The sequence below is a fragment of the Ctenopharyngodon idella genome, chromosome 17 (genome assembly GCF_019924925.1).
Source record: "Ctenopharyngodon idella isolate HZGC_01 chromosome 17, HZGC01, whole genome shotgun sequence".
NCBI lineage: Eukaryota > Metazoa > Chordata > Actinopteri > Cypriniformes > Xenocyprididae > Ctenopharyngodon > Ctenopharyngodon idella.
The window spans coordinates 14,964,513-14,992,260 of NC_067236.1; the positions used below are offsets into that span (position 1 = coordinate 14,964,513).

The following is a 27,748-nucleotide window of genomic DNA, read 5'->3' on the forward strand; positions in this document are numbered from 1 at the left end:
AATGTAAATTGAGAGCAATAACCACAGAGGTAACATCTAAACTATTTTATTCAAGTCAAAATTATTATTTAACATCAATGAATCACTCTAAATACATTAAGATACACCAACAAAACTATTGAGGATTAGATCGAGTAGAATTAGCTCCTTAACATAACAGTTGCAGGTGACAATGTATGTTTTGCAGTTTTTGTCTAATATTGTCCGGCTCTAAACATAATAAAAGAGTTACTGATTTAGTATGGAAAGTGAAATAGTGTGAAAAAGTGTGAGATGTGAGTCCATGGAGGGGAGGGCTGTGGGAGGACAGTATGAATATGAGCCAGGCTTCAGGAGGAGGAGATTTAAATGATCAACTTGTTGAAAGGTAGTCAGGGCGCTCATGTGGAAGTGTGCCACTCTATTTGGGAAATGCGCGAGCAGGAATCTTGCACTATAGGAAACAGACGCTGGATTTCCAGTGGCGCGTGAGGACGATTAATATCTGCCAACTATAATTAAAAACACGGTTTACTCTATTTTAAACATTTTACCGCTGGTATTCGCGTACATCTACCCGAGGCGATATAGATTTAATACAATTAAGTAACGTATCATCACTGATTTTTTTTAAAAAAAATTTTAAATATTGAGAATATATTTAGCGCATTTTCCGGATTGTTTCATTTTATTTGGAAGCTACGCAAACTTTACTGTCGACGAGGAAGGCACGAGCTGGCCATCCAGAACCGTTTGTGGAATATATGTTGAAATTTCCGTATTGACATACTATTTGGATGGACTACTGTTTGGATTTTTCTACAATAAGACTTGTCCTGGCATTCGAGATGAGTTATTTGACGTCACTGTTACAAATAGTTGCTGCTGTCCAGTTGAACCTTTTACCTGCACAGGTGAGCATATGGGCCTTTTTTTTTTTTTTTTTTTTTACAGTTAACCTGCATAAATTATAAACCATATTGACTACGCTGCAAGCGAGCGATGTTAAGCTATTTTAATCTACGGAGCGAGACCGCAAGATCATAATGTTCTAGTTTTGCCGGGTGTGATCACGCAAGACGCGTTCTTGCGATTTGTAAACAATGCACATCTTTTGGTCTCTATACTTAAACGTCAAATAGACGTCGCGCATCTAAGCTTTTCAAACGCCATGTGTAATTCAACTGTAAAAAGTTAAAGAAAATGTGTTCTATTCCGCTGCGCTGCATTTGAACATAAGAAAGTGTACTGTGTGAATGGCTATATTGCGCGTGAGAATATGAACTTGTATGTTTAAACGCTCTGTGAATGTGTTGCTGTTAGCGTACGTGACCAGAACAGAGATGCTCAATTTGTTGGCTAGTCTTCCTTTCTCAAGTATGAATTAATTAAAAAGAGGATAAGGAGGATTTGAATGGTTCTACGTGCAGTCATGAAAGACCTGACTGAATGAATGGAGTCAGTTTACTTTTGACACGGCTTCCAGTAAAGCCTCGCAGACGGCTGTTTTTATAACACTCTCTATAACTTGATCCCTTTTTGAAGTGCTGCAACAGAAAGCGTTGAGTCATGAAACGAAACGTGACGAACTGCATCACCCCCTCTAATAACCCACAGGCGTGTGACACACTGACTCGCCTTACTCGGTGATGAATCAATGCCAAAATCACCAAATTAGACAGCCAGACAATATCTTTAAATGCTTCCAACTGTTGTCAAGGATAATGAGCGACCAATTTGTCAAACTAGCATGTGCTCTTAAAGGGATAGTTCACCCAAAATTGAAAATTCTGTCATCATTTACTCACCCTCATGTTGTTCCAAACCTGTATGAGTTTCTTTCTTTTGTTCATACAGGTTCACTCTCAGAAAACAAATGTGTAAAAATTGTACCTTTAGGGGTACAACAGCTTGTCACTGGGGCAGTACCCTTAAAAGGATATCTTTGTACCTTATTTATAGGTTCAAAGTAGTACCTTAAAGGGTTAGTTCACCCAGAAATGAAAATAATGTCATTTATTACTCACCCTCGTGTCGTTCTACACCCGGACGACCTTCGTTCATCTTCAGAACACAAATTAAGATATTTTTGATGAAATCCGATGGCTCAGTGAGGCCTCTATTGCCAGCAATGTCACAGAACCGCTGAAGATCCAGAAAGGTACTCAAAACATTTTTAAAACAGTTCATGTGAGTACAGTGGTTGTACCTTAATATTATAAAGTGACGAGAATACTTTTTGTGCACCAAAAAAACAAAATAATGACTTTTCAACTAAATCTAGTGATGGCCGATTTCAAAACACTGCTTCGAAGCTTTACAAATCTTTTGTTTCGAATCAGTGATTCGGATCGTGTATCAAACTGCCAAACTGCTGAAATCAGGTGACTTTGGTGCTCCAAACAACTGATTCGAAACAAAAGATTTGTAAAGCTTCGAATCATCGGCCGTCATTAGATATTGTTGAAAAGTCATTATTTTGGGGGGTTTTTTTGGCACACAAAAAGTATTTTCGTCGCTTTATAATATTAAGGTAGAACCACTGTACTCACATGATGTTTTTAGTATCTTTCTGGATCTTGAGAGGTTCAATGGAGGCCTCACTGAGCCATCAGATTTCATCAAAAATATCTTAATTTGTGTTCCAAAGATGAACAAAGGTCTTAAGGGTGTGGAACGACATGAGGGTGTGTAATAAATGACATTATTTTCATTTTTGGGTGAGCTAACCCTTTAAGGTACATATTGCTACTCAAAGGTACTAATACGCACCTTTTAGGAGTAAAAAAAGGTACAAAGATGTCCTTTTAAGCTGCCCCAGTGACAAGCTGTTGTACCTCTAAAGGTACAGTTTTTACACACTTTTTCTTAACATAAGGGTGAGTAAATAATGACAGAATTTTCATTTTTGGGTGAACTATCCCTTTAATTACTCCAAGATATAAAAGAAAAATGACACACTGTCTATATCCATTCAAACTATCCACTTTGAAATGCCAGGTTACACAATGTTGAATAAAAAGATAATTGTCCCACAGCTTAAGGTAAAATATCGCACCACACGTTATGTGAGATGGCAAAGTCGAGTCCTGGCTGTAAGTAAAAATGTTGGCAGGAGAGTCTACCTCAACTTTTTTTATCTTTTCCACAAATGTGTTCGATGACATGCATAAATGGGTTTATGCACCTGTTAGTCATAGGTGTAGTTGAAATAGTCAAATGCTGTTAGTTAGACCACCACAGTTCATATTTGGAAGGGCCTCATGTCAACCTCATGCTTGACAGTTTTTATTACTCAAGTAGTTCTTTGTGTCAAAGCAGATTAAAATGGCTGTATACACTTGCACTATACAACTGAAGCTTTCAGGTCATTATAAAACCTAATATCCATCTTTCATGTCCTGTTCATCATTGAAGAGAATAGTAGAGAGGGAATATATGCTGCAAATAAAATATTCTTTAGTTACAGAAGCTTAAAAGGAGCAGTGACGAACATTAAAAGAGTGAAAATTATATGTTCTTTTGTCATTCAATATTAATCCTGCTAGTGGCAGGTTAGAACAAAGTTTACGGGGCGTAATAAAACCAAAAACCACACACTTCTTTTCCGGACCCCACAAATGACTTATGCCTCTTTTCATTTTTCCCAAATACACTAAAGCCGTCTCTCATATCGCTGGCCGTGCACCAGGTGTGGGTGTGTCAGAGCGTGTCTCTGTCTTCTTTTGTCTGTCTCTCTTGTGCTTGCGTCAAAACTTTGAGTTACGTTATTTCAGGAGTTACATCAAGTTCCTGAATGGTCACCATGACTTTGCCAAGTAAGACATGTTCCTGGATCAACATATTTTGTTGATCCTGGAACAACATTTCTGTCAAAAAGTTTGTCCTAAACCTATCCCTAAACCCATAACTTATCCCTAAAATCAGAGGGAAACGATAGGTAGAAGAACCTAACCCTGATTGTAAGCCTTAACTTGACATAAACTGTAAACTTGTCCCTCAAAACTGATTGGTTGATTGGAATGTTGTTTTAAGATCAACACAGATGTTGATCCAGGAACATGTTGTACTTGGTGAAATGATGTTCCTCGTTGGGGAACGCTTTTACTATTGCTGTTGATTATTTTAAAGAAAAGGTTCATTTAAGCACTTCTTCTGTAAGAAAGAATGGATATCTTTCCATCTAAATGCTTAACAAAAAGTATCATTCATTTGATATGGCACAATTTTTGTGGATCTATTATTTATTATAAAGTTGCTTTTTTAAATCCAACTTTTGGATTTAAAATGAATTTTATTTATTTATTTTTAGTAAAAAATGTTAAGGTATACATCTGTCCTGATATTACAAGGAATAAAATAATATATCATTACTTTATCAGAATGGTACGAAACCCTTAGTAAAGTTTTTGGCACTTGCAATGTGAACACGCACTAAAAAATCGTGGATATAATTCGAAAAGGTTGAATGGTCCTAAAAAAAAAAAAAAAAAAGTCACACTTGTACTCCTCGTGGTCCAAAATGACCGCATTGGAAATGAATGGGAAACAAATTTCTTCTAGTGGAAACTTTTGGTACTGTGCCCATACAAAATCTTACTGAAAGCTCATTTTTTCATATATCACGCTCGAATTTGGAACACAATTTTCTCACAGTAATCAGAAAAAGTGTCATCTTTAAAAAAAAAAGACCAAACTTAAGTCTGTGTTCAAAAGCATTCAAGATTTATGACAGTTTACGATGGAAATTTAATTTTCAGGTCTATGCTCAAAAAGTGAAAAAATAGATTATAACTACTGCATAAATATAATTTAGTACCATAAAATCCCCTAAAAATACAAAATATTAAATTAAAAACATTATCAAACTAAAATTTAGTGTATTCATTTCATTGAAATTTTTTTTTTTTTTTTTTTTTTTTTTTTTTAAATAGATATTCATATTGCTTTTATACAATGTGTTCATCTCCTGTTCCTTCTTTGATTCTCCTGTTCTCTATTTCTAGAGGATCTGTATGAAGCAATCTTGTAATGATCACTTGTATAAGGAAGGGAGTTGCAGTATAATTTCCAATGTTGGATAATCATCTCACAGATGGTTTCTTTAAACTTGAGTAAAATCTATCAGGGAAATTTTTATGTTTGTGTGACAGAGGTTAAAATACTAGACACAGCATATGTCAGTTCAATATGGGTATTAGAGTACATGGGAGATGACTCTACACAAGTATGTAAATGCAATAGTTGTAGAAGTTTGTTTTGTATTACATAATGTGCCATACTGCAATTAAAATTCAGGCTTACCACAAGAGGCGCTGTAGCAGGTAACAGCATAAGCCGTTTTCTTCTATGGGCTGTCACAACATCAGATTTTTCTTTACATGATTATCGTAGACAAAAGAATTCCCGATAACAATGTTATCTCGATACCAATAGAAATTTTGAAAAAAATCAATAAAGCTATCAGCCAAATTCATTACTTTATTTTGGGTTTTCTCCAAAGCCAAAGCATTTTGATCACCCCCTGGTGGCTGGCAGCAGTATAGGTCATAAACCCCACCCTCTCCATGTAATCAAATGTGACTCGAGCCAAACTAAAAAATCCAATTACACTTTAAAAAAATGTTTTCCCAAAGGTCATTTATGTTATTTTAGGTAGTTTTATCACAATGATGTATGTTCAAGTGTTCATTTTTCCAGTAAGTTTGGTTTTAGTTATTATTTTGATGCTAAAAAAATGGGTTGTAACGTCATGATTGACAGCTGTGCGAATATTTTGGCTTCATTTTTCTACAGTGGAAGCAGAGACACACTGTCCATCTTTTTTTACAGTCTATGGTTTTCTCCAAAAAACAACACTAAGGTGCAATACTGCCACCTACTGTGTTGGAGTGTGACCAGTGACTGGCACTGGACTATTTTCATTGGCGGTGTTCAAAATCCATACACTTTGAGTAGGTACTTCTTTTGAATAAGTAATTTTCATGTGACCTAACAGCATCAGTTGCGTCGCTTCACTACCATTAAAAAATCCTCTCCATGGCCTCATGGAATAGTAAATTGTCCATTGGATTAATACATAGGGTACTTTCCGTCAGACAACTCGGACATCTTTTCACATACTGTTTTTTGCCTACTATGAGACTCCCTACTAGTACAGAAGTATGTGATTTCAGATGCAGCCAGTATTATCAAATGTGTAGTATTACCATTATTTTTCCATAATATTTCATTTTTTAACGGTTATCAAGGTTATTGTTAATAATGGTATATTGTGACAAGAATCTTTTTGAACAAATAAGTTAAAGTTAGCTAGCTAAAGATTCTTGCACAATAATACATCTGGCCCTCTCGAGCGCTTAGGGCTGTTACAGAACTCAAAATTTTTGTGGGCAGTCAAACAAGTGCTATTGATTTTAGCACTTTTTCCCACTTTAAACAATTATTTGGAGACAAAAACTAGTGCCAAAATGCACAGATGCTCTACATTACAGCCCCATAAAGAGAACTTGAATGCAAATAATTTAATGCATATTTTCAATTCAGCGGATTGAGCTTGAAATAACCTTTAAATGGTTTACTTATGTGCAAGCTTAGTTGATGGAAAAGAGCGGTTGATGCCCTAAAATGTCATGCTCTTATTCCCGTATTCCAGCTGCGCTCTTCCATTAGTTTTCAGTTTGTGAATAGTAATTAACCACTGCACACACACACATTGTGGTTTAACACCTTTTAGTTCCAGCTGAATCTTTCTTAAACCCGTTGCTTTACATACTGGCCACCTAGTGCTAACTGGTGCAGTGCAATGCATTCAGATCACCGTTTGCTCCTGGGTGGAATGAAATGCAGTTCCCAATGGACTAGGACAGAGTCTGTGCTGAATAATGTGAGCTCCCTCTCATGCATTTTTTTTCTTCTTCTCAAGGGAGAGATGTCTCCTTTGTGCTGCCTGTCTCGCCCGTCCCGCCTGTCTCATCTGCTCTGCCACTGTTAACCATTTCTGGAGAAAGGCAAACAGAATGAGAAAGTAAATATTGCCCATGTGGTTGTGAAGACCATTTATAAATGTCTTCTCCTGCCCTCTCGTATCGGGCGGAGTGTTCCCGAAATATGTTGAGTCAGGCACTGGGAGAAATTCTTCCCTGTGTCATTGTTGTTGTATATGCTGTCCTCAGCATAAGCTTACGTGTCACCCATGATGATGTGTCTGTAAAGGCAGCTGAGGTTTAAAGGGCAACCTCACTTATTTAACATCATTGTGATCTGACATAAAAATGGCAACATGGCAGTCTGGTTCAAAGTGGGAGGTCTAGCATAGTGGTAAAAAATGCTTGGTAACCTAAAAGTCAATGGAGGCTTAGCTTTCGTGTCAGTGTATGGTTTAGGCTGGTAACTAAATGGATCAAACTACGGTTCGGAACTATCTCGGCTAACGGAACATTTTCAGAACATTAACAAAATGTTTGTTCAAAGCCGTATTAATGTTCTCAAAGATGCTTACTCATGTTGTACTAGAGGGACTGTAAGGAGCTCTGAATAAGAATAATTTATTGATAGGTGTAATATATAATGAGAGAAGTGTGAGGTGACAGACATGATTAGAAATCAACTGGTTAAAATTTACAATACATATTCTTTATTTTATTTCTATTTTTTTTTTTCACATTCAAATGATCAAAAGTGACAGTGAAGACTGTTTAGTCTTTCAAATAAATGCTGTTCTCAACAGTGACAATAACTATAAATGTTTGTTGAGCAGCAAGTCAGCATATCAGAATGATTTCTGAAGGATCATGTGACACTGATGACTGGAGTAATGATGCTGAAAATTCAGCTTTGCCATCAAAGGAATAACATACATTTTAAAAAACATGATAAAATAGAAAACAGTGATTTTAAACTGTAATAATATTACACAATATTACTGTTTTACTGTATTTTTGATCAAATAAATACGGCCTTGGTGAGATTTTACATTTGAACAGTGTATATTAGAAATAAAACACTGAAATTAGAGAGTAGGAATTACTTCTAACTCGCAACACAAATTGCTGTTGTTTTTATTTGCCTGCTTTATGTGCAAAATGTTCACTGTCTGTAGACCTTCCTCATATTTTGCCAGGATTTTGTCTAAAAATGTCTCCTTTGCATACCACTGATTTGATCAAAGTTGGTGCTGAAATGTTTGAGAAACCCTGAACCAAGTTATTACCAAGTTTTTTTTTTTTTTTTTTTTTTTTTTTTAAGTTAAAAGCCAGCATTTTTGATCATTTTCACAAAACTTTTGTTGGCCCCCAGAATATTTTGTTGTATGAATATCTGAAAATACAAAATCAAAAGAAAGAACGGAGTCTCTGCTTTAAAACAACAACAACAAACCTTTTTATTCTAGCTTCATGCATTCTTTTTTTTTTTTATCAGCACTTGAAGTTTCAAAAACATGAATGAAATCAAAAACATGGTCATGATATCATTTTAAATGTGATTGAGCTTGAACAATATGTTTGTATATGCCTGATGAAGGTCATGAGACGGAAACATTGCTAATAAATATTTTTGATACTTTTTGCAAGTATTGATAGTGTGCGGGATTTCCTTTTTGTTTTTTGAGTTTCATAAAACAACATTTTGAACAAAATGGAAATTGCTTTTTTGTCAAAGACTACGTACGGATCAGATTCAAAATGATGATCAAAACAGATAAGAGTAGATCGAATCCATCAACATCTCCAAAGCTTCGACATTTCATTCGGTGATGTTAGACAGTTTTGATTTATATGCTGTTAAATGTTAGATGATCATGTTATTTTACATGTGCTTAAAGGGTTAGCTCACCCAAAAATGAAAATTCTGTCATTAATGTCGTTCCACACCCGTAAGACCTTCGTTCATCTTCGGAACACAAATTAAGATATTTTTGATGAAATCCGATGGCTCAGTGAGGCCTGCATTGAAAGCAAGTAAATTTTCACTCTCAAACGGCCAGAAAACTTAGTTATAAAACTCTAGTGATGGCCGATTTCAAAACACTGCTTCATGAGCAATTCATGTGGTTCAGAGCGCCAAAGTCACGTGATTTCAGTAAACGAGGCTTCGTTACCTCATAAGTGTTTCGAAATTTTAATGGTTCATGTGACTTTGGCAGTTTGATATGTGCTCCAAACCACTGATTCGAAACAAAAGATTTGTAAAGCTTCGACGCTTCATGAAGCAGTGTTTTGAAATCACCCATCACTATATATTGTTGAATAAAGTCGTTATTTTGGGGGTTTTTTGGCTCACAAAAAGTATTCTCGTCGCTTCATAACATTAAGGTTGAACCACTGTAGTCACATGAACTGTTTTAAATATGTCTTTAGTACCTTTCGGGACATTTGAAAGTGTTAATGATCTTGCTGGAAATAAAGGCCTCACTGAGCCATTGGATTTTATCAAAAATATCTTAATTTGAAGGTCTTACGGGTGTGGAACGACATGAGAGTGAGTAATTAATGACAGAATTATCATTTTTGGGTGAACTAACCCTATAAGCAATGCTTCTAGCACTTGTTTCTGCTTCTTCTTTGCCTGTGTTTTGATCTGCAGATTCTGTACTCTTTCAGAAGATGCGTAATAGCGCCCCCTACTGTATAATAGTGAAAACATGGATTGCTAAAAAAAAAATTGTGTAAATGGCAGGGAAGGAGTTAAGAAGTATTACAGACTCTTAGAAGTCTGTAACCTCTTGTTGTCCCTGAATGTTTAGGAAACAAGCTGAAGTATTTCTCTGTAAATAACTAAATAGCCTTGTTATTAGTATGACTGATGGGCTGAACAGCAGGGTCATGCTGACAAATACATCCAAGATTCCTTGATTGCTTTACCGAATGTGCAGGTTCATTCGTTCATTGCTATTTTTGCAGCCCTTCTATTTTCCTCTTTTCCTGTCTTTTTTACCTTCCTGTCTCCGGTGTCATCTGCAGTGTGCACTTCCATAGTCTTTCCTCCAAGTGTTAATACATTTTCAGTTTTGGGAGGTCATGCGACATGCCAGCTTTCATTTCCTTCCTCATTGTATCATGTACATTGTCTCTCTCCCTTCATGTAGTTTTATGTTCTGGTGTTCTACATGTTTGTCTTAGATCGTAGTCCCTCTGGACATGATAGTGCTGCTGGAATATTTTAGAAGCTTTTGTGTTAATACACAGATTCTAGCTTCCTGTTAGAGTGAACGTCCTGTGTCTGTTTTTAAAAGTGAGGATCATGCCAGCTTTGTTGGATATTTCGGTCATCTGATCTTATGTCAGAAGATGTTGTTGGCAACCTTCCCTCTAAGCGCACTTGTGATGTTGCCCAGATTCAACAATTCAGTGTAGAGGGTAGACTCATAAATGTGCTACAGATTCTTGAACTAAATTAATGGGCAGTGTTACAGTATGGAATGGAAGTTGTGAGCCATCTGTACGAAATATGCATTTCTGTAGGAGAAAGGCAGTATCATAGACAAGTGTAGAGAAGCCAATAAATATTGCAGTATCCCAAGTTTCCAAATTGAAGGTCATGCATTATTTTTTTTTTTTTTAACTTCTGTCTTTTAGGTGATCTCAGTTCTCATCAAGAGAAAATCTTAAAGGGTTAGTTCACCCAAAAATGAAATTTCTGTCATTAAACACTCACTCTCATGTCATCCCAAATCCGTAAGACCTTCGTTTGTCTTTGGAAAACAAATTAAGATATTTTTGATGAAATCCGAAGGTATCTGATCCACACATCAGATGAACCACACATTTGTTGAATACAGTCGCTATTTTTGTTTTGCCGGTTTTAACGGTGTCTTTAGTACCTTTCTGGACTTCAAAAGGTGCAATGTTGTTGCTGCCTATGTGTGGATCAGATACCCTCGGATTTCATCAAAAATATCTTAATTTGTGTTCCGAAGACAAACAAAGGTCTTACGGGTGTGGGATGACATGAGGGTGATTATAAATATATATATAATATTAAGGATGCTTTAAATGAACAATGACAATAATGACATTTATAATGTTACAAAAGATTTGTTTCAAATGCTGTTCTTTTGAATTTTCTATTCTGCAAAAAAGCCTGAAAAAAATGTATCATGGTTTCCACAAAAATATAAGCAAAACTGTTTTTAACATTGATAATAATAATTATAAATGTTTCTTGAGTAGCAAATCAGCATATTAGAATGATTTCTGAAGGATCATGTGGCACTGAAGACGGGAGTAATGATGCTGAAAATTCAGGTTTGCCATCACTGTCGGAAAAAAGAAAACTGTTTTGCTCAAGTCAAGCTCAAAAGTATGAAAGACAAGATCACTGAAAATCCTCTAGAATTGTCTCAGACAACAAAAAGAAGGTTAAAAAGAAGAGAGGATGTGATTCAGACAGCATAGAGCAGTATACCATAGAAACATACAGCAGAGAAAAAAACTAAAAAAACAAGTCAGGAAAAACCAAATAAGGGATGAGAGAGAGAGTGACAGGAGCGGCAGCACGCGTGTTATGTACACTGAGGCTCGGGACGGGATTCAGTGCAGGTGCTTCCTCTCCGTCAACACTTACAGCAAAATAATACTTGAGGCTGACCATCTGTCTGCTCAGGCTTCCTCTGCCTCCATAATGTGGAGTGGCAGCTATATATTCAAGTTCCATTGAGGAACTTGTGGGCAAAGTGAACACCTGAGCTGACACTGTTAACTGATCCTGCTCAGGCTTCCAGCACTGCCTACACTTTAGATTGTGATGAGTACGAAGTGTTCCTTCTTTAATGTTTCTAGTGACAGCACATTCAGAACATATTGTATTTCTTTGCATTGTATTTGATCTGCACTGTGTGCAGGCATTGTTGTCTTTTCCACCTGGTTCAAAAGGACACTTCACTCATGCTACAACAAACGCGTTAACTCATCTCCGCAGGGATCACCTTTGTGTATCAGTAGAACTAAAAGAAAACATGAGTCAACATGCACACAGCAAGACCTCCCTAAAGTTTCCCTGCCCAGTTGAATTTGGCACAAGGCATCATTGTTTGTATTATATGTGTTTATAGCCACACATTTACCCCCGGTTTCATAGACGAGGCTTAAGCCTAAAATGCATGTTTGAGCTGTTTTAACTGAAAGTAACTTGCACTGACATATCTTAAATTATGTCAGTGCCATTATTATGTCTCGAGATGAACAGCAGTAATGTTTTTTTTTTTTTTCTAGTTTAAAAAAGCTTCTTAAATGCCCTAGTTGAACTAGGCTAAACCCCTCTGTGAAACCGGCCCTTAAAGGTGCAGTGTGTAAATTTTTAGCAGCATCTAGCGGTGAGGTTTGCGAATTGCAACCAGCGGCTCAGTCCACCGCTCACCCCTCCCTTTGGAAGCACATAGAGAAGCTACGGTGGCCAACACAGGACAAAGATGTCGTCGTCTGAGACAGAAGAGAGTAGCCAGTCAAACAAACACGCTCTGTAGAGCAGTTTGTCCATTTAGGGCTACTGTAGAAACATGGCGGCGCAAAATGGCGAATTCAATGTAAGGGGACCCGCGGTTTATGTAGATAGAAATGGCTCATTCTGAGGTAATAAAAACATAATGGTTCATTATGTAAGGTCTTTATACACCACTGAAAACATAGTTATGAATATTATATTGCATTTCTGTCAATAGATCCTCCTAAATATTACACACTGGACCTTTAAGATGCTACTAGGTGAGGAAGAATTTGTTTGAGCCTTTATATGATACAGTTTCTTTCTTTTTTAGCATTTTTGTAATTTATTTATTGCTCATATAACTTGTGCTGTGTCCATGAATTATATTGGTAATTTAATTAATCAAGTTTTTATAAAATACAAATAAAAAATGTACTATGTATACATTTTAAAGAATAAAATATAATTAATACTTATTAACTTTTTAAATATTAAAACTAAAATAATACAACTAAAAATAAAACAATATAAATATATACTGAACTTTAATCATTTGTAATCATTTTTTTAACGAAGTACACAATTTATTTAAAATTAATTCTAAAATCAAAATAATTATTAATGCCAATTATATTAATCTTAATACTATTTGTAGTATTTTTTTTTTTTTTTTGTCATTATACATTTTTATAATGTTGTATGTTTAAATAGCTTAAATTAATCGATAAAAATAGCTTCACTTATTCTTATATGAAATTATCAGCATGGAAACAAAAATGGATGCATTGTATCATGCCAATCTGTGAATTTTCATAGTGTTCGGAGTCATGTTTTTATACATTTTGTTGTATACACATAAAACAGTTAACATTTTAAGAACGTTTACACCGTTTTAAACTTTTGCCCTTCATTTTCATGACAATGCCATTTTGTGGGCCTGAAAATGCTAACTTTTAAAATTTGGGTTTCAAAGTGCAAGTTTTTGAAAACAATACCATTATTGTCTCCGTGTAAAACTACAAAAAACAAGAATTTGTGAAAATTATGACGCCATGTGCATATCTATTACGTGTTCAGTCTATAGGCGCATAGTGTTTCTTTACTAAGGGGCATCGCCAACTACTGCCCTGGAAGCATAATACAGCGTTTTTAATTTTTTTAATGGATCTGTGTGAACTGGGATTGTTTCTTTTGACAACAAGAAACACGAATGAAAAACTTTTCCATTTGTAATACGTGTAAACGTACCCTTACACCGTGTCTACACCGGATGCGAGCGTAGTCCAAGTGCTTTGCAACGATCGGCTTGTCGCGTTCAGTGTAGACAGCTTTTAGCTGTTGCGGCGCGATGCGATAAAAGTCGCGTCTAGTGTAGACACGGTGTTACATTGTATGTAGGAATGAGTTTCTATATCCACATTACTGGCAATGCGATTTTTTTTTTTTTTTTTTTTTTTTTTTTTTTTAGGCATTTTGTATATTTCTTTTTAAAACACAGACTGTTGTGCTTTGTATCAATACAAGTGTCACAAGATTTAGTAATTTAATTCATATAGTGCATTAATTCAGCTGTAGCAAAAACTTCATCTGGAAATATCAGGCTCGTCAGCTTGAATTTTCTATAGGATGAAGCAACTTCTACTGAACTGTGGATAAACTATTCTGCAGCCCCTCCCCTTCACCATATATTCCTTCATCTGCACATGCGTTCATTAACACACATATGCTTCCAGACGTCTCAGTCAGCATGAGTTGTTGTGGTGACAGGACCTTGGCTCTTTCCTGTACGGGCCTGGTTATGGCCCAGGGGACGAGGCGCAATCACAATCAGGAAAAAATGGATCTGTCCTTCCTTCAGTGGCACTCAGGGGACTGTCATCCACTCTGTAGGCTTTAATCTCTCATCTGGAGGCAATTTGCTCCCATTTACATAGCCACAACAGGGCTTACTGTAATAAGGAGCACAATTATCCATGGTTGGCCAGTTTCAAGGGAGTTTATGTGGTGATGTTTTTGACCAAGGAAATATTGTTTGTGTTGTCCTCCAGGATTTTACTCACTTTATAGAAATGTTCATTAACTAATGCGTTCGGGTCCATTTTGACCTGGAAGAGGTACATAATTTAAAAAATAAAAAAATCCATAGTTTTTAGTATGAAAATTATTTTTTTTTCAGATTTTTAAAATAAAACATGTAAGAGAGATAACCATTTAAACTAAATTGTTAAAACTTTTCGCATATGGGTCCATTTTGACCCGGAAATGAACTGTAGCTTTACACATGAAATTACGCTGGGGTTTTTTTTTTTCTTCTTCTTAGCCACTTTCCTACACTCACACACAATTTTTCCCCACTTGGGACTATATTTGTTTATAAACACATTTTTTCGCTTATCATTTTATTGAACATCAGTGTCTGTTGCCACCATTATTTAAAAAGCAGTAAGTTACCAAGGGTAGGGAGATTATGTGCTTATTGCTTACTTTAATTTCAATAAAATATTACCATAATGTTAATATCAATAATAATATATTAGCCAGGATGTTAGAACAGATCTAAAGGTCAAACAAAAACATTTAAATTAAAACAGTACCTTATAATTTAAGGAGAAAGTTTAGATATTATTTTTTTGTAATGAAATACTATGTAACTTACAAATTGGTTGCAAGAGCTGTATAGCATTTGAATCACATGCTCTTAAATACTTGGTCTGAATTTGTTGCCGTAATACAGGACCGTGATTTGGCATATTTGCACTGGGCAAGTATATAAGCACATGCTTTGTTTTTGTTGGGTAATCTAGTTATTTGTGAAAATAGCAGAAATTCCTCTGGAAAATGGTTTTTATTTATTTATTTTTTTAAACCTCAAGCGAAAGCCTGCATGAAACCATGATCACAGGATTCTGTTCTTATTATTAAATATAAAGAAGCTTGTGGCTATTACGCATCATTGAAATATTCCAGTGATCCACCCTGTCTCACTTTTCAGTTTTGCCAGTGAAGGCGTGCAGTCTGGCACTGGTTTTATAGATTTTTTGTTTTAATTTGTGATGTTGAAGTAAAAGTTCCCATAGACTTTGTGTCTGCTTGAAGTCTCTTTTTCAGTTTACTCAGATTCTTCCTGTCGAAGCAGGCCAGCCCTCTCCCACACTGCTGGATCAATTGGAAAAGACAGGATGGAAGGATACTCTTTCTGCTTGACTTCAGGTCACTGTGGATTATTATTTAAGAGACAGGTCTTTATCATAGATGGTGCTGACCTAAGCGATATCTCTCTAAGTTACAGCTGGGAGTGAAAAAGATAGCATGAGTTATAAATCGAGTTGATTGCTTATATATATAGTTGTCTCTGTGAAATAAGCTGGGATAGCAGAAAAGATAAAAAAAAAAAAATTGTTTAACTTCTTTAACCAGTCCTGAGTCAAATTATTCAAGAAAAGAAGACTCATTTCTGGAACTCGCAAGACCGTTCGCAGTGTCTGTTACAGAGCACATCAGAACCACTAGTATTTCAATATAATCCTGGAGCCAGCACATTTTCCCAAACAGCCTCTCATATTTTCCTATTTGCATTTGTAGTGTCCTCAGTTTCTATCATAATCCACATTTTTAAGAGGAGCCAAAAGTCTGCAGATATGTTTGGTTACCATTTTGTTTGCTTTCCTATTTTTCTCGAAACTTCCTGCCTCGCATCCTCCGGACCGCACTATTGGAAGTTATTAAACGTGATGTTTCTGCTTATAGGAGACGCTGAAGTTCACATCAGCCTGTTCATGTGCACAAAGTCCTAGACAGACAGACAGACAGACAGATAGATAGATAGATAGATAGATAGATAGGTAGATAGATAGATAGATAGATAGATAGATAGGTAGGTAGGTAGGTATGTAGACACAGATGGACGGACGGACAGACAGATAGGTAGGTAGACATAGACGGACAGATAGATATACACAGATACATAGATAGATAGATAGATAGACAGACAAAGATAGACAGACAGACAGACAGATAGATAGATAGATAGATAGATAGATAGACAAAGACAGATAGACAGATAGATAGACAGACAGACAGATAGATAGACAGACAGACAGACAGACAGATAGATAGACAGACAGACAGACAGATAGATAGATAGACAGACAGACAGACAGGTAGATAGATAGACAGACAGACAGACAGGTAGATAGACAGACAGACAGACAGGTAGATAGATAGACAGACAGACAGACAGACAGGTAGATAGACAGATAGATAGATAGACAGACAGATAGACAGACAGATAGATAGACAGACAGACAGACAGATAGATAGATAGATAGATAGACAAAGATAGACAGACAGATAGATAGAGAGAGAAAGACAGACAGACAGACAGACAGACAGAGAGAGAGAGAGACAGACAGACAGACAGACAGATAGACAGACAGACAGACAGGTAGATAGATAGATAGACAGACAGACAGGTAGATAGACAGACAGACAGACAGGTAGATAGATAGACAGACAGACAGACAGATAGATAGATAGACAGACAGACAGACAGGTAGATAGACAGATAGATAGATAGACAGACAGATAGACAGACAGATAGATAGACAGACAGACAGACAGACAGATAGATAGATAGATAGATAGATAGACAAAGATAGACAGACAGATAGATAGAGAGAGAAAGACAGACAGACAGACAGACAGACAGAGAGAGAGAGAGAGAGACAGACAGACAGACAGACAGACAGATAGATAGATAGATAGATAGACAAAGATAGACAGAGACAGACAGACAGATAGATAGATAGATAGATAGACAAAGATAGACAGACAAAGACAGACAGACAAAGACAGACAGATAGATAGACAGACAGACAGACAGACAGACAGATAGATAGATAGATAGATAGATTGATTGATTGATTCTCATTTTATTTTGTTGTTTTTTACTTACTTATTCCAAGAAAGTTAATACTCATAGTTTCCAGTGAATCTTTTCTGAACTTTATGCTCCCACACCAGAATGTTTTCCAGGGCAGTCTGTCCTGTCGGCAATTTAAATAATGGCCTAAGGCGCTGACATGGACTCATCAAAATAATCTGAACAGACCAAGAATCCATTAAAATATTACACACAGGTGGATGTCAACACTTACCACACATACCACAATAATGGTGACAAGTTAAAATGAGCACTGAAACATTACCACTTCATAAAAATACTGAAAGTGACAATAAATACAAAACAATAGAACAGTAAATTGTAATTTGCATTGCTTTGCATGCTGGGAACTCAAAAACAAGTGTTCATTATTAGCTTTGTGATTTACTAATGAAAAAATGTTAAATTAATTTTAAGTTTTCTCTCTCTCTCATTTTATTTAAGCGGCTCAACCAATATAGCATTCGGTGTTGCTAATGGTGCCAAAATTTATACGCTATACCTTTAGGCATTGATCGTGTGTAAGTCCCTAGTCGTGACACTGGGGAGGTTCTCTATAACCTTCACATTCAGTATTTATGACCCGTATAGATCCATCATGAGTTCTTTACTTTCATGCAGTCCATCTGGTTACACACACACGAACAAAGAGGTGCTACGTGAGGTCCCTCACATCGATGCGTTGACGTGCCAAGTTTTTGTGAACCTTGCTCTTCTGTTCAAGACCAAAGGGGCATAGAGATGCCAAGTGCCTGCTTTCTCATGTCTGAAAGACTCGCGGTGTAGAAGCCGCCTGTGAATAAGCATGCCTTTATCCCTGACTGTCACTGAACTTTTACTGCATAACTAGACAGCATTTATGGCAACATAAGCATGTTCCAGAGTAGGCAGCAAAATTATGCTGTATAAGCTTAATTAAGACATAAGGCAGACAATCCCAGAATGCACTATAAGTTCAGCAAAAAAAAAAACAACTTATCATTATTAACATGATTAAGTAAAGATGGCACAGAGACAAGAGCAATGTTAATTATAAATGCATATATATTTCATTTAATACTTAAAATTATTCACAAAAAATAGTTCCATCTAATAAAGAATTCTTGGTTTCGACACATATTTTCGTGATATTTTTTTGCTTTTTGTAGAATCATGTTGTTAGCTAATGGCAATGCCAATGCCAAAGTCTATAGTAAGTGTGAAGTCTCTATTGTAAGTACAAATTAAAGGATTAGTTCACTTTCAAATGAAAATTAGCTCAAGCTTTACTCACCCTCCAGCCATTCTAGGTGTATATGACTTTCTTCTTTCTGATCAACACAATCTGAGATATATTAATAAACATCCTGACGCATCCAAGCTTTATAATGGCAGTGAACAAGGGTCACAAGTATAAGGCTGAAGAAAGTGCTTCCATCCACATCCATTCATCATAAACGTACTCCACACGGCTCTGGGGGGGTAATAAAGGCCTTCTGAAGCGAAGTGATGCGTTTGTGTAAAAAAATATCCATATTTAACAAGTTAGGAAGTAAAATATCTAGCTTCCGCCAGACCACCTTCCGTATTCAAGTTACGAAGAAAGTGTAAACTGGCGTCATGTCAGTTACACTTGGTCAGTTACGCTTTTTCCGCAAGTTGAATAGAGAAGGCGTTGGACGTAGCGTACGCAGAAAAATCCCCAGAGTTAAATCAACTCTGCTCAGAGTACATATGGTCCCTCTCTAAATAGTGTTAAAATAACACTGAAACAGAGTTAATGAGATAATTAAGCAATTAATTAATGATTGCGCATTAGTGATGAACACCTGCTGTTAACAAGAATCTCTGAAGAAAAGTGAAACACAAGAACTACAACCTACTTCAGTCACAGCCTTATTAATTGCTTAATTATCTCATTAACTTTAACTCTGCTTCAGTGTTACTTTAACACTATTTAGAGAGGGACCATATGTACTCTGAGCAGAGTTGATTTAACTCTGGGGATTTTACTGTGTAAGCTTTTTGAACTGCAGGAGTTTTACACTTTCTTTGTAACTTGATTACGGAAGGTGGTTTGGTGGAAGCTAGACATTTTACTTCATAACTTGTTAAATATGGATATTTTTTTTACACAAACGCATCGCTTCGCTTCAGAAGGCCTTTGGAGTGTGGAGTACGTTTATGATGAATGGATGTGGATGGAGGCTTTCTTCAGCTCATATTCGTGACTCTTGATCACTGCCATTATAAAGCTTGGATGCGTCAGGATATTTATTAAAATATCTTCGATTGTGTTCATCAGAAAGAAGAAAGTCATATACACCTAGGGTGAGTAAAGACTGATTTTCATTTGAAAGTGAACTAATCCTTTAAGGGTGAACGTGATTTCACCAAGTACAACGTGTTCCTGGATCAACATCTTTGTTGGTCCTAGAACAATATTCATATCAACCAATCAGATTTGAGGGACAAGTTTACAGTTTATGTCAAGTTTAGGCTTACAACCAGGGTTAGGTGCTTCTACATCATTTCCCTCTGATTTTAGCGATAACTTATGGGTAGGGATAGGTTTTGGGATAGGGATAGGGTTAGGGCTAAATTTTCAGACAGGAATGTTGCTCCAGGATCAATAAAATATGTTGACCCTGGAAAATGTCTTACTTGGCAAAATCACAGTGACCTGTTCTTATTAAGTTATGAATATGTAATTTTTTAATGATCTCTGAACATACAAAGCTTCTTTTCTTAAACAGGAGGTTGAAAGTTCTGCACTCCCAGCTGTTTTATGAGGTTAATAGAAGGACTTACTCTTTACTGTAAATGTCTCAGAAAATTCCCTCTTTTTAGAATAAAAATTGCAAACACAGTAATCACATTGACCCCGCAGAATTTCCCTTTCACTTTCACAGTGAGCTAGTCTTGCTGTAATAGCTTGCTTGGCCTTTAAACTCTGGGAATAACTCTGTGAATGGAGAAGGGCCCAAACCTTTTATTGCCTAATCATGACCATAGTTTTTATTTTTTTATAGGCTGTAATTATAGGCTGTTTTTCTCATTTTTATAGGCTGTAATAGCTTACTGCAATATTTGCAGTAAGCTATTACAATTTAAAATTTAGCATTAGAATTAACTTCCCTGGATTGAACTTTGTTGAGAGAACTCAAATATCCAAATTGTCAGTTGTCAAATTGACAACTTTACATTTCAAGTTGACTGCTTGAAGCTTAAACACTTGTTTTACAGTGCAGTAATATATAGCATACAGTAATACAATATAGCATAATATATTGCAGAGAAACTTTTTGGAGACTAATGTGATAAATTTAATTCTCAAACACTGTTTTATATTTCCCCCATAACTCCCATCCCAAAGTATTGCATGCCGTATCCCTCAAGGCACTGACTTAAAACCACAACAATTCCTAAATTTTTCTGGTTTATATAAAAAAACATGCTGTTTATCATAGGCTCAATTGAAAATAACCGCAGAGGGAGATGGACCAATGGGAAAATAAATAGCTAAATCTCACACTACAGGAAGCAGATTTTGAACTTGAACAGACACACACTAACAGGAATATGATATGGTTCAGCTTCTTGTCCTGGCACACATTAGAGAAAGATTTTCACAGAGTAAATGTCCTGTAAAAACACAGAAGAGAAAACATGCATTGTTGTTTCTTGCCACCAGAGAGGGCTGTTGTTTAAAGGCGCTGTCGTTTAAATCAGTAATTCCCCTGCTGAAAAATCCAGCATTGCAGGTCACCAGCACAAGGTATGTTTTACATGCTGGAACCCGCATGGGATGCTGGTTGCTGGTTTGCTTGTCACCAGCATGGGAAGCGGGAATGAACGTGGACCAGGTTCACCATCTCAGTTTTGCTTGAGAACAGCATGACTATGCTGGCCCACCAGCTCTAACCAGCAAAACCAGCCTGGACCAACATGGAATTAATGCTGGTTTATTAAACAATGGGCCCCAAGAAGCCGTGGTTTACAGTGAATTTAGAACAGCTAAGGAGCGTTGTTTGTTCTAAATTCACTGTAAAACACGGCTTCACGGGGCTTACTGCTTTTATTAAAACGGTTAACACACAACACATATATTAGAGGCAAAATATATGTAGGCTATTAAAATGTTACTTTTTTATCCTTTTATCCTTCACACACATACATCTACATCTTTCAGCAAAGTACTCTATAAACCAGATAGGTTTGCGGCATATCACGGGTTTGCCTATAAGAAGCGTCATTAAACCATGAAGTAGGCGTAATATGAAAAAGAAAACTTTTAAATAATATTTTTTCCCTCTGCACTTCAGAAACTGTGGGCCTTCCACACACACAAGAATGCACATCAGTGTATTTCCCGGAGGAGAAGACTTTGGCCGTGTCCTACATCGCCCCCTATACCGTTAAATAGGGCACTATTTGAAGGGACAGCCATTTGTAGTGGTGTCCGAACCATAGTGGACATTATCGAGTGCACTTATTCAATCCCATAATGCACCGCGATAACGAGTGTGCAACTGATGTACGCTCAACGACTAGAGAATACCCATAATGCACTGTGTGGGTCATGCCGAATGAATTCCCGCGTCTCGCCCGAAGATGGCGCCCGCAGCTGAATCATCCATCCATCTTTTTCCAAACCGCTGGTCCAATGTGGGTCCAGCATAATATATATGAGCCTTTTTAATGCGACATGTGGGTAAACAAGAAAGGTTGGAAAGCACTTCTTTATGAAGATTAAACAATTTTTCGCCAATCTGATGAAAAATTACATGTTCTCCAGATTTTTTTGTATTAATGAATATGCATGTTCACACAATTTTTTCTTTTATCATGGCCTTTATTTTTACTCTTAGTATAGATTATATTATAATCTTTTTTTTTTCTTCACTTTTTTTCAGAGTTCTTCCTTAGTAAATGTAAACAGCACTAAAGGTAAGAGAATCACCTTGTGACATAAAACATATCAAATACATAAACATTAATGTATTTGGTTTATCTTGCCGCACCTATTACATTTTTACCTTATTTTAGATGATACATACTTAGAAGAAAAGGCTCTATATAGGTTCACATATAGAGCCTTTTAGGAGTTCCCATCATGATACAATTTTATGGATTTAGTTTTAATTAATTAATTTTGTTTTTATTGGCATAAAGGTACTTTAAAAATATTTTTAAAATGGATGTTTTTTCAATTTTTTTCACTCTGTTTAACATTTTTGTCTTTGTTATGAGAATTAGACAGATGAAAAATGGATATTTTTCAGGAACTCCTACGAAGGGGACTGTACATTATACTTAACTTATAAATCCCTTTACTTTCCATGTGTTATTTATTTAGTAAAATGTGTGTTTGTTTGTTTTAAAGAAATTAACTGTCAAATAAATATTTATAGCCTCTTTATTTCAAATGTAAGAGAGAAGCTGACACTAACTCAATAGCGAGAGTATTATGGCAATAAAAAGTCAAAGTTGGTAATAAGGAGCCATTTCTCTGCAAGACCACATAGGACATTCTGTTTTGAGAAATCCTGTTAAATGAAAAACAGGATATGCACACACGCACTGCAGAGATTTTTCTTATTGTCTTTCCCAGAGATTTTGTAAATCAAACATTTCTATGTTAGATGTACATTCCTGCATGTATAAATATAGGTCATGTATACAAGTAATAAGAACAAAAGTATCTTGAGATGAAACTATAATTGGTTGAAGCAGAGTGTGAGGTTCAGACTTTCAGTAACTATGATTCTAGTCTAATGAGGCACATTGTTATTGGTTAATTATAGATTCTGTGACAAGTTCTCACATCTCAAATGAATGACTAGCATGTTTAAACATTTAACAATAGCTTATCTATTGCTCAATGATTGCTTCCAAATGCTCAGTGATTGCTTGCATTCTTGCACTCTTTTAAATGTGATTGTCTCATATTTCTTTTCCTGTGTTGCAGTGATGCTCTTTCAAGAGGTTTGGGGGAAAAGCTTCTGCCGCACTATAGAGAAGCTAGTGGAAGTCGTTCAGGAGTACCCTGGGGAGGTGGAGCACATTTTCAGCCCCGCATGTGTGCCATTGGTCCGCTGTGCTGGTTGCTGTGGAGATGAGAACCTGGAGTGTCACCCTACGCTTACTTCTAACACCACTATGCAAGTAAGAACAACAATACTAACTGTTTCAAAAGAAGCACAAAAGATCTTATGGTAATTGCGACTTTTTAATAACATTTCACAATTGTCTTATTTTCACATTTATCTAAAAATAATCATAATAATTATACGATGGATATTGATATTATGACTTTTTCAGTTATTAAAGATTAAGCCAGCAGAGCAGGGCCAGGAATATGTGGAGATGACCTTTGTGGAGCACAAAGCCTGTGAATGTAGGTAAGGAAAAGATCAATTCATTTTTTGTAACCGCATGTTTTGCATACAGCTATTTTGTGATACAGCTGTGTATTGTTATTATAGATATGTATATTGAACATATATGTGGAATTTAAAATGTTTTTAATTTTCTTGGATAAACTGAATAGTCCCTCTGCTTTTCTTTTTGTCACTGCATGATTTCTCTTACATTGTGATGCCAAGACAAAGAAAACGTACAACAAAGCAAGACAGGTAACAAGTCGCACTACACTTATACGCAATTACATTTTGGTATAAAAACAAATTAGATTACAGTGATTATTCATTTTGTTGCAGATGGAAACCCAGAAATAGAGGGAGAAAAAGGAAGGAGAAACAAAGAGTAAAAGACTGTGACAAGTAAGTTCAATATTGATGGTTTTACATTAGCTTGTAGCTAAACTACCAATGCAATACTCTAATAAGCATATAAGCATAAAGTACATAGTACACTTAAAGGGTTAGTTTAATGAAAAAATGAAATTTCCGTCATTAATTACTCACCCTCATGTCGTTCCACACCTGTAAGACCTTCGTTTATCTTCGGAACACAAATTAAGATATTTTTGATGAAATACGAGGGTTTCTGAACTTCCCATAGACCGCAACGTCATTGCAACTTTTAAGGCCCAGAAAGGTAGTAAAGACATCGTTAAAACAGTCAATGTGACTACAGTGTTTCAACCTTAATGTTATGAAGCGACAAAAATACTTTTTGTGTACAAAAACAAAACAAAAATAACGACTTTATTCAACAATTTCTTCTCTTCCCTGTCATTCTCCTACGCTGTTGACATTGTAAACACAGTGCGGGGCTTCCGGGTTCTACGTCAGAACGCCGGCTCAGTATTGGCCGACACTGTACATGTGAGCATCACGAAGCATGTGTGTGATGCTGACGCAGGAGCCGGTCAATAATGACTCGCCGTTCTGATGTAGATCCCAGAAGCGGGTCGAAGCCAACGCCACCCACTTTACTTTTCATGCCACTGATCCTGTTATCAGCAAGATTTCTTTTGTAATTTTGTCTGGCTCAATCAGACAATTGGTGGGTGGAGTTAGTGTAAATAGCACCTGTCAACAATTTTTGCACTTTAAGTAAACATGAAATGTAAGTTGCGATAGTTGTTTTTTTTTCCTATTGTGACATATGTCTGAGTGAAACGGTAGGGCGGGACATGATTTTGTCTGTGGGGAACTGATTGGATCGTTGGATGGTTGTGGTTCGCTATTGGTGGATCTCATGTGAGTGACAGGTTGTCCCGCCCTCATGCCAGTAAACATCATCAGAGAAGAAAAGAGATGATGCTACAAGAGGGAGGGGAAAGTTATTTTGATTAAAAATTACAAGGGCACATTATTTAAAAAAAATAATGATGTGCATGGATAAACCATTATAATACTGCAATGTTCCACAAAAAAAATGTAAATTTTGATTTCATGGTGACTTTAAAGCCAGTTATTTCAGACATTACCACATAAAGAACATCATCTCTCTAGGTTCTGAACCGAAGCTGAAATGAAGTCTCCACATTTCAGAGACATTTTGATAAGAGCCGGGTCTTTTTAGATCACAAGGACAAAGAGAGCACTGTTTCCTGAGCGTAGGCAGCACTCTTACGTTGATATGTGCTCTATTACAGGTGCCAGCCTCCCCGTAGGTAAATGCTGTCTCGCCGTGATGCCAGCCAATCACGCACACCCGCCCCCTTCTGTGTGACCCTCACCATCATCATCATTCACTTATGGATACTGCCACTGCTCTGCACCCCACGATCCCAGATGCAGAGTTGTTATGGTGACGGGGCTTCTGTCAGCAGTGATCTATACAGGAAACTCCTGTTGTGCTAGTCTCTACAGAAGAAAAACAACAGAAGACCAAACCTAAAATCTGAGACTGACTTAAACCCAAAGGACTTATATTATTATAATATAATAAGATTGATATTTTATTGTGTTATATTAATAACATTAGTAGAAGTAAAGTAGTATAGTAGTAGTAGTGTAACTGGTTTAGCTGCCAGCTTTTTTCAAGTCTTCCCCCTTATTTATTAAAATCCACTGAAGTACAACTGGTTGTGTTCCATTAATCAATTAACAAAGCCATTTTGTATTTGTTCAGAAGAGGAACCACATAACAAACAATGCCAAAGATATTCTATTTTCATTTGTCTTTAGATTCTATATCGCAACTATGCCTAGACTGTATTACAGTTTATCATGTGAAAACCATCTTAGGTGATGTTTTCATATGTAGTATTTTATGTTTGCTTATTTTAAAGCTTCTCTGTGGGTTTAGCCCTCGACTTGAGCATCAAATAAGTGGATTGACATACTGACCTCTAGTGGTAATAATAAAATAATTACATTCACAAAGCGTTCTTCAAATAATAATACTGATCTAAAAGTCATCCTGTAATAATATATATATATCATTGTAGTATTTCAGCTTTGGTGATAATGAAAGATTTGATGTGTGCACTGTGTAAGGACAAAGACTTTGCTCTGAAAGGGCCAGTCAACAGGAACCGAGACAGACGTTCATCACGATATAAGTGAATGTTGGTGTATTGTGTTGTTTTGTCAATGAAAATGACTGAATTTCCTACACTTTGGACTTTTGGAAAGTGCCGGAATTAAACCAAAGAAGCATTATTATCTATGCTGCTGACGGAGTGTAGAGCCCTAAATACAAATGCAATATTTTTCACCAAAGGGCTATTTAATTCCCACTGTATAAAAATGTTGTATGTTTTTCAAAATACTGTTAATATCTATTAATATTATACAAATTTAAGAGTACCTTTCAAAATAGAGTGACTATTGTTTGTTATTTCTGATTATCATTAAAAATATTTTGTGAAACATTTGGTGTGTGTGTGTGTGGTCCTGGTATTCCCTACGTTATGGGGACTAAATGTCGTCACAAGGATAGTAATACCAGTAATTTTTGACCTTGTGGGGACATTTTTTGGTCCCCATGAGGAAAACAGCTTATTAAACATACTAAATGAAGCTTTCAAATATGTTTTTAATTTTTATTTAAAATAAATGGCTCTCTGAGCTGATATGAGATGGGAAAAGAGAGAAGAATGAGTTCGGAAAATGGTGGATTTGAACTTGGGTCGAAGCCAACACCACCCGCTTTACTTTCCATGCCACTGATCCTGTTATTAGCAAGATTTCTGTTGTAATTTTTTTCTGGCTCATTCAGACAATTGGTTGGTGGAGTTAGTGTAAATAGCACCTGAAAATGTGAAAATGTAGAAAGTTTTCTGTGACAGTTGTGTTTAGGGGTAGGTTTGGGGTTAGGGGATAGAATGTACAGTTTGTATAGTATAAAAATCATGATGTCAATGGAAAGTCCCCATAAAACATGAAAACCCAGTGTGTGTGTGTGTGTGTGTGTGTGTGTGTGTGTGTGTGTGAGTCTGTCTGTCTGTCTATGTGTGTCTGTGTCATTTAGTCCAAAGAGTGGAAGGTGTTGTCTATGATTTATATACAGGTGCTGGTCATATAATTAGAATATCATCAAAAAGTTCATTTTTTTATTATAAATTATTTTTAAAAATGAAACTTTCATATATTCTAGATTCCCTACATGTAAAGTAAAACATTTCAAAAGTTTTTTTTTTTTTTAAATTTGATGATTAGAGCGTACAGCTCATGAAAGTCCAAAATCCAGTATTTCAAAATATTAGAATATTTCCTAAGATCAATCAAAAAATGGATTTGCAAAACAGAAAAGTTCAAGTTCTTTAAAGTATGTTCTTTTGTGCACTCAATACTTGATCGGCAGGACATATTACAGCAAATGACTTGCTCCTAGCACAAATTACTGCATCAGTGAAGTGTGGCATGGAAGTGATCAGCCTGTGGCACTGCTGAGGCACTATTGAGCCTTCAGATCATCTGTATATTGTTGGATCGACTGTTTCTCATCTTTCTCTTGAAAATATCCCATAGATTCAGGTCAGGCATGTTGGCTGGCCAATAAAGC

The 27,748-nt window shown here is 36.2% G+C and overlaps 1 protein-coding gene across 2 annotated transcripts; it reads left to right on the forward strand.

Moving 5' to 3' along the window:
• Positions 1-341: 341 nt before the first annotated feature.
• On the forward strand, positions 342-26,615 carry pgfb (placental growth factor b). 2 transcript variants are annotated; one of them, XM_051868899.1, is made up of 7 exons: positions 342-893; positions 22,240-22,273; positions 23,295-23,491; positions 23,648-23,723; positions 23,932-23,961; positions 24,046-24,108; positions 25,392-26,615. In XM_051868899.1, exons 1-6 carry the CDS (start codon positions 777-779, stop codon positions 24,093-24,095), a joined length of 504 nt encoding a protein of 167 aa, XP_051724859.1. In that variant the 5' UTR covers positions 342-776; the 3' UTR covers positions 24,096-24,108; positions 25,392-26,615. The 2 variants fall into 2 exon arrangements, with proteins under 2 accessions (XP_051724859.1, XP_051724858.1); XM_051868898.1 differs by having other exon boundaries at positions 344-893; positions 23,648-23,727.
• The last annotated feature ends 1,133 nt before the right edge of the window (positions 26,616-27,748 follow it).

Bases quoted from the DNA above. Each gene is read 5' to 3' on its own strand.
- pgfb (XM_051868898.1), top strand. From the start codon at position 777: ATGGACTACTGTTTGGATTTTTCTACAATAAGACTTGTCCTGGCATTC. The intron at 894-22,239 runs GTGAGCATATGG...ACTTTTTTTCAG, and splicing joins TGAACCTTTTACCTGCACAG to AGTTCTTCCTTAGTAAATGT. The intron at 22,274-23,294 runs GTAAGAGAATCA...CCTGTGTTGCAG, and splicing joins AAATGTAAACAGCACTAAAG to TGATGCTCTTTCAAGAGGTT.